Consider the following 6,333-nt stretch of genomic DNA (forward strand, 5'->3'; position numbering starts at 1 on the left):
TTTCATCCCTTTTACACTTGTAGAATCTATACCAAGTTGCACTAAGGCTCTTCTGGTGGCTCATAGTAGGCCAAAACCTTACAAAGACTTTATGTTTTTCCCCCTCTTGCTTTAATCTGCCACTCATCTGGAGATCAAAGCAGATTGGAGCAACTGAAACAAGAGAAGATAATTGCCATAGCTAATCATACCACTCTAAATCAATACTGTCATTTTGTTACTGTGAAGAGATTGGAGCAATTCAGATAATATGACCCAAGCTCTCTATAGCTGGAAAATGAGCAATCAGTGAATTAGTGGATTTGAAGATTAAAAAAGTAAAAATTTGAAGGATTTCAATAAGGGAAGTAAATAAGTCCTGGTGAGGAAATGTTAACTCTGCTCAAGCACTATAAAGTCTTTGTGGAAAGATTAAATAAACAGAAAGGAGCACTTCTCTTTGCATAACAAATTTAGTGCAGTTTGTAATGTTTGCAGATGAAAGTATATACTTTTAGATCTTTTTTTAACAAATACACCAGGGTATTCTGCTGTTGCATGTACTCCTACGCCTTGTATTACAAAGACTAAATCTGATATGCTTGCAGGCTTCCTGACCCCACTGAGATATCAGTAACAACGTCGGGTGGAAATTTGCTTTAAACTGGAATAAGTCTAATCTGGCAAAACTGCAGTCTGGACTATTTTACAAAGAACGGGGCGGCTCTTAACGTGATTGCACTGGAAAGAGTCCAGTGTGGTGTAGGCTGTGGGTTCGTTTCTCACTCCTGCCTACTACACCAGCGCACTCCTGTAGTGGAGGCTTATGCAGAGCTCAGTAACACCACATTGAGCCAAAGGGCGGACACACCATCAATGCCCTCTCCACCTTAGACACACACCAGAGAAGACTGCTTTCCTTCCAGCCACACGTACATATCTGGGAATACTTTCGGAATCTTACAAGTACGTCTATTAAAAGCAAATGCATATAAGAGAAGCAGTGTTTAAACATTAGCGGCAAATTGGTTGTGTTTTTGCGCAACAACTCGCTACTTCTATAGACATTTTATTATCTGTCTGTTATGGCTTGTGTGCTGGATTTAAAAGGTGTTCGGTGATCTTGTGAAGGACCGAAGGAGCGAAGTGAAGAATGGAGAATGAGACATTTTTTGGAAATGATAACCGGACTCTTGGTATTTGGGTCGATCAAAGCTTCGAGTACAAAGTGGTGAGTGTGTTGTTGGTGATAGTTATTTGCGGCGCCGGGATCGTGGGGAACGTGATGGTGATCCTTGTGGTGCTCACGACCAAGCACATGCGGACTCCCACCAATTGCTACCTGGTCAGTTTGGCGGTCGCAGACCTCATCGTGCTGACGGCAGCGGGTTTACCTAACATTACAGAAAGCTTTTTTGGGGGGTGGGTATACGGTTACGGCGGCTGCCTCTCCATAACATACCTGCAGTACCTGGGCATCAACGCGTCCTCCTGCTCCATTACAGCGTTCACCGTGGAGAGGTACATCGCCATCTGCCACCCGATCAAGGCGCAGTTTCTCTGCACTCTCTCCAGGGCCAAAAAGATCATTGTCCTAGTTTGGGTTTTCACCACTCTTTACTGTGTGATGTGGTTTTTACTGTCTGACATCGAAACGAAGATCTACGACAACATCACCTTAACCGTGTGCGCTTACAAGGTGTCTAGGAGACTATACAAGCCGATCTACTTCGCTGACTTCACTTTGTTCTACGTGGTTCCGCTTCTGCTGGCCTCTGTGCTGTACGGTCTGATCGCCAGGATCCTGTTTCTCAACCCTCTGCCGTCGGACCCCAAGGAAAAGGCGCAAACTTGGAGGAAAGGCTCGCGCGCAGAGAGCAAAAAGCACTCCAAAAACTCTTCATTTGGAAGCACAGCGGCCTCACGAAGACAGGTATTTAAATAATTGTCATCTCCAGAACACTAGAAAAAACCATCAACATGCACTAGACATTTAGGCTTTCATTTTTAAAGCTGACGCGCGCAACTGTGCGCTTTCATTTGAGAGCGCGCGCATTCCCTTGTTTTCTCAGGTCCTAGAGCGACGTTTTAGTGTTTTCACCTGTTTCAACACACAACGTTCAGCTCTGGCTGTTCATTAGTTGATTGACTCGTGAAAAATAGTTAAAAGTGTTACTCCAGGACAAGTAGCAGCATGGCGCGGGTGCTTTTTAGGGTGACAGCAAACTAAAAGGAAAAATAATAATATAAAATAAAAATAAAAAATCCGAAATCCATGTTAAATGTGTGATTCAACATAAGCCAGAGCAGAAACTGTAAATTAGACGTCTTTAGTAGTGTTTAGTGGTCACGTGCACAGCGTCACCTGAAGGCAGACTATATACAGAGAACCAGCTGCAGTTCATTTATTCTAAATCATTCACAACTATCAGAATTCACAACTACAATCTCAGATTAAACTAGAATAACAAGCAATATGGAGGTGAGGACCTGGTAAAATGACCAAATATAGCTAGTCTGTATGCACAGCAAAATAAGCAGAAAAACCTCAACATTAATCTGGACAAGAAACCCAGTGAAGGACAATGTCAAGTCTTTGAGACATGGATTGGCAAAGAGAGACTGGAGACCAAGGGTTGCTATCATTTAATTATCTATAGGATGTATTTGTAAAATATGGCATTTGTTCTGTAGTACAGTTGAATGGCAATGTAATGTCATTACTGTATTATGTTAGTGTTGTCCTGTTTTACAAGTTTACAGCTCTGACTTCACTGAAAGAAGTAATGTACCTGTCTGACTGTAGGTAGCAGCTTCCATCATGTAAAACCCAAGTATTCATGTCTCTATACCTATGTATTCTGTTCTGTGCTATGCTCTCTGATGCTATTGTAACCCTTTGGGTCTGTTTCCACTTTATTCCTATTTTTAACAAAATGTGTTTTAATGCCAAAACTGCACCATCCATCTTTTGCTTCATTTTTTTCTTATTACCTTTACTCATGCTTATCACCATCTATACAAGCTTGGCAATTTTACAAGGTAGTTATGCCACAAAGTAGCTTGACCTTTATCTCAGAATCGATGTTGAATCTCAAAGCAGTATTCTGTGAGAGATACGGAGTGGGATCACATGACACACAGTAAACAACTGGCACTTTCTTGCCATCTTGCAAATCCTCCATAAAATACTTCAGTGTGTGCTACTGTGCCACTGATTTATGTCGTTGCCACGATGAAGGTTATGCTTGATTCTAATGTAAATAACTTTTAACATTTAATACAACACATGGGGCAGTACTAAAGGTGGCTGATCTGCATACACTCACAGGCCACTTTATTAGGAACACATGTACCCTGTTTTGCATGCAATAATCCAATCAGCCAAACACATGGCAGCGGCAAAATATGCACAAAATCATGCAGACACAGAGTCAAAAGCTTCAGTTAATGCTCACATCAAGCATCAGAATTGGAAAAATATGATTTCAGTGGCTAAAAATACTTCCTAGTTGTTTTCAAAGTTTGGGTAAATGTGCAGTTTGGGTGAATCAGATTCTTGTTACCATAGTCTTCAAACCAGTCTGGCCATTGTACTGTGACCTCTCGCAGAGCTGCTGTACATAAGATTTTTTTTATTTCATGCTCAATTCGTTGTAGAGTCTAAACTGTACAAAGACCATTTGTGCATGAAAATCCCAGGAGGTAATCCTGAAATCATACCAGCCCATCTGGCACCAATATACTGTACAGGCCATTGTAAAAGTCACTGGATTCTTCTGTATTAAGATGTTTGATATGAAATCAAACTGAACTGTTGAACTGTACCTGAAGGACTTTATGCGTTGCACTGCTACCACATGATTGGCTGATTGGATTATTGCACGAGTGTATAATAATTTCTATGCAAAGATATGCATGATTAAAACCTAATGAAGGTTTTAAGATTTGGTTCTATACTTTTTTCTTTGTTTGTGTTGTAGGTAACAAAGATGCTGGCTGTTGTGGTGATTCTTTTTGCGTTGCTGTGGATGCCCTATCGTACACTGGTGGTGGTCAACTCGTTCCTAAAAGATTCCTATTCTGACACATGGTTTTTGCTCTTCTGTCGACTCTGCATCTACCTGAACAGCGCCATCAATCCTGTCATCTACAACGCTATGTCTCAAAAGTTCCGTGCTGCTTTCCGGAAGCTTTGTCACTGCAGGCCACAGAGCTCACAGAAGCCAGCAACATACAGCGTGGCACTGACCTACAGTGTAATCAAGGAGACCTCCAACGGCCAGAGTCCAGATCACTTCCCCACAGAGATGGAGGAGCTTTCAGGGCCTAAAAATGAATTCCGGCCTGGAAGAAAGAAGCTTTCATATAAGGAGTCCTCACTGTCAGACAGCATGTTATCTACAGCCTAGTTTTTTAGATAGATAAGTGTTCATAGCCAGTGATTGGTATATCAGTCTAAATATTTAAATGTTGAAGAAAATAGGACCAAATTGAGTCTGATTGTCCATAATGGTTCTGGTGTGTTTTAAAATTTTGTAGCAGGGTGTCATGATATAGGCTGTATATACAGAAATGGCCATAAAGCACTAAGTCTCTTCTCTATAGACTTAGTGTTAAATAAACAATAAGGCAGAGAATCAACAGGAAATCTCTCAAATTGTCCTGCCCAGATGACTAACAGCCTTGTGTCCTCAAAGCCCAGCTCACATTGGTTAATACAGCTACTGTACAATGCACAATGTAAAACACGTCACCCATAAGAGACTTGTTACAAAGATGCTTTTCACGTTTACATTCCAATGAGATATCAGAAACAATGTTCTATATAGTTTTGCTATAATGGATAGTGGTATCATGCCTACGTCCTATAGCTTATTTATTTCATGTCTATGGTGTGGTAATTCTGATACAGCTTAGAAAGCTTTAAAGAATGTAACCTTTAAAAAATAAAATGCAGCCAGGTAGAACGTACCGTACTGTGATATTTTGTGAGCATGTTAAGAAGAAAAAAAAGATCATTTGCATATCAACATAAGACAAAGAATAAAAGAGAGGAAGAATGTACTGTCTGGTCATTCTCATTTCATTATGTGGTTGAATTCTTAAAAGTAAAGGTGGTTAAAATGACTAAAATGTCATTTTTCTTTTTTCTTTTTTTTCTTTTTTTATTTTAACTGCAATGTGTGTAACTTTAGATGCAAGACTGTGTTCCTGACTGTTGTCTTTGATATAGCATTCAAAACTTTATGTAAGCTGGTTTAAAATAAGAATGCACTCTGATAAATGTTCATGTGATAGAATATGTTTGATTCAAAAGGATACCCCTCTGCTCATAGACTCTGGAAACCATTCAGTATGTACAATGCCATACTGTGCATTGGTCAGTCATTAATCTTTGTAGTTCATTGGCTGAATGTTTAATGTATGCACATGATATTTCTTGCTGTTGTGAATATTTATATTTTGTAAGTTGCAGATTGTCTTGAATAAACTGATAGATTAGGATTATTATTATTTTGTGCTCTTCAGTCACCCAATGCACCCAATATATGAAGTATATGAAGTCAGTTTATGAGTCACTGAAGGCACAATCAGCCATTTTCTTTCACAAGATGAAAAACATCTTTTTATAGCTAAACATTCTGCATGATTCTGCCTTGGCCTAAATGCAAGTAAGTATTAGTAATTAGTATAGTAAGTAAATTACAAAGTAAAAATAAAGTAACAATTTACATTTACAGGATTTAGCAGACACCTTTATCCAGAGCGACTTACATTTTATACAACTGAGCAATTGGGGGTTAAGGGCCTTGCTCGGGGGCCCAGCAGTGGCAGCCTGGTGGACGCGGGAATTGAACTCACAACCATCCAATTAGTAATCCAACAATAAATTACCTTACATAAATTACATACCAATTCTCCCCTATCATTCAGCTCTTCCTATGTTATCAGAAAAATTAGCTCATATATCTGTTCAGAGAGTTACTAAAATTCAATTACTGTGGTAATATTAATCACTTAACTAAATTGAACCTTTTATAAGTGGGGTATATGTGTACAAGGACAGGCTTTGCACAGTAATCTGTAAATAATGATCTGTCAGAACAACCTGACACACTGTAAACGAGTCAACAGGGGAAGACTAAACTATTCTGAAATCTCCATGTAGGTGACTAAGCAGGATGTAAATACTCATACCAGTTAGCCACTAGAATAATGAGAAAAAGAAATGTTTCTTACTTCATGGATGTTCTTAGAAACAAGCTATTATACTGTACAAAGGCAAAGTATAATCAAGTGCAAGAATGGACGTAAGAATCTCAGTTGCTCAGTAACTCACAATGAAGAGCC

At 39.4% G+C, this 6,333-nt stretch overlaps 1 protein-coding gene across 1 annotated transcript; it reads left to right on the forward strand.

The window, feature by feature from the left end:
* The first annotated feature begins 713 nt into the window (after positions 1–713).
* On the forward strand, positions 714–5,490 carry trhra (thyrotropin-releasing hormone receptor a). Its single transcript, XM_060869869.1, has 2 exons — positions 714–1,912; positions 3,963–5,490. Exons 1-2 carry the CDS (start codon positions 1,133–1,135, stop codon positions 4,389–4,391), a joined length of 1,209 nt encoding a protein of 402 aa, XP_060725852.1. The 5' UTR covers positions 714–1,132; the 3' UTR covers positions 4,392–5,490.
* Positions 5,491–6,333: the final 843 nt, after the last annotated feature.

This window comes from Tachysurus vachellii, chromosome 5, assembly GCF_030014155.1.
Source record: "Tachysurus vachellii isolate PV-2020 chromosome 5, HZAU_Pvac_v1, whole genome shotgun sequence".
Lineage (NCBI taxonomy): Eukaryota > Metazoa > Chordata > Actinopteri > Siluriformes > Bagridae > Tachysurus > Tachysurus vachellii.

Coding starts and splice junctions, on each gene's coding strand:
- trhra (XM_060869869.1), top strand. CDS start 1,133: ATGGAGAATGAGACATTTTTTGGAAATGATAACCGGACTCTTGGTATT. Junction 1,913..3,962: donor CAGCGGCCTCACGAAGACAG/GTATTTAAATAA, acceptor TTTGTGTTGTAG/GTAACAAAGATGCTGGCTGT.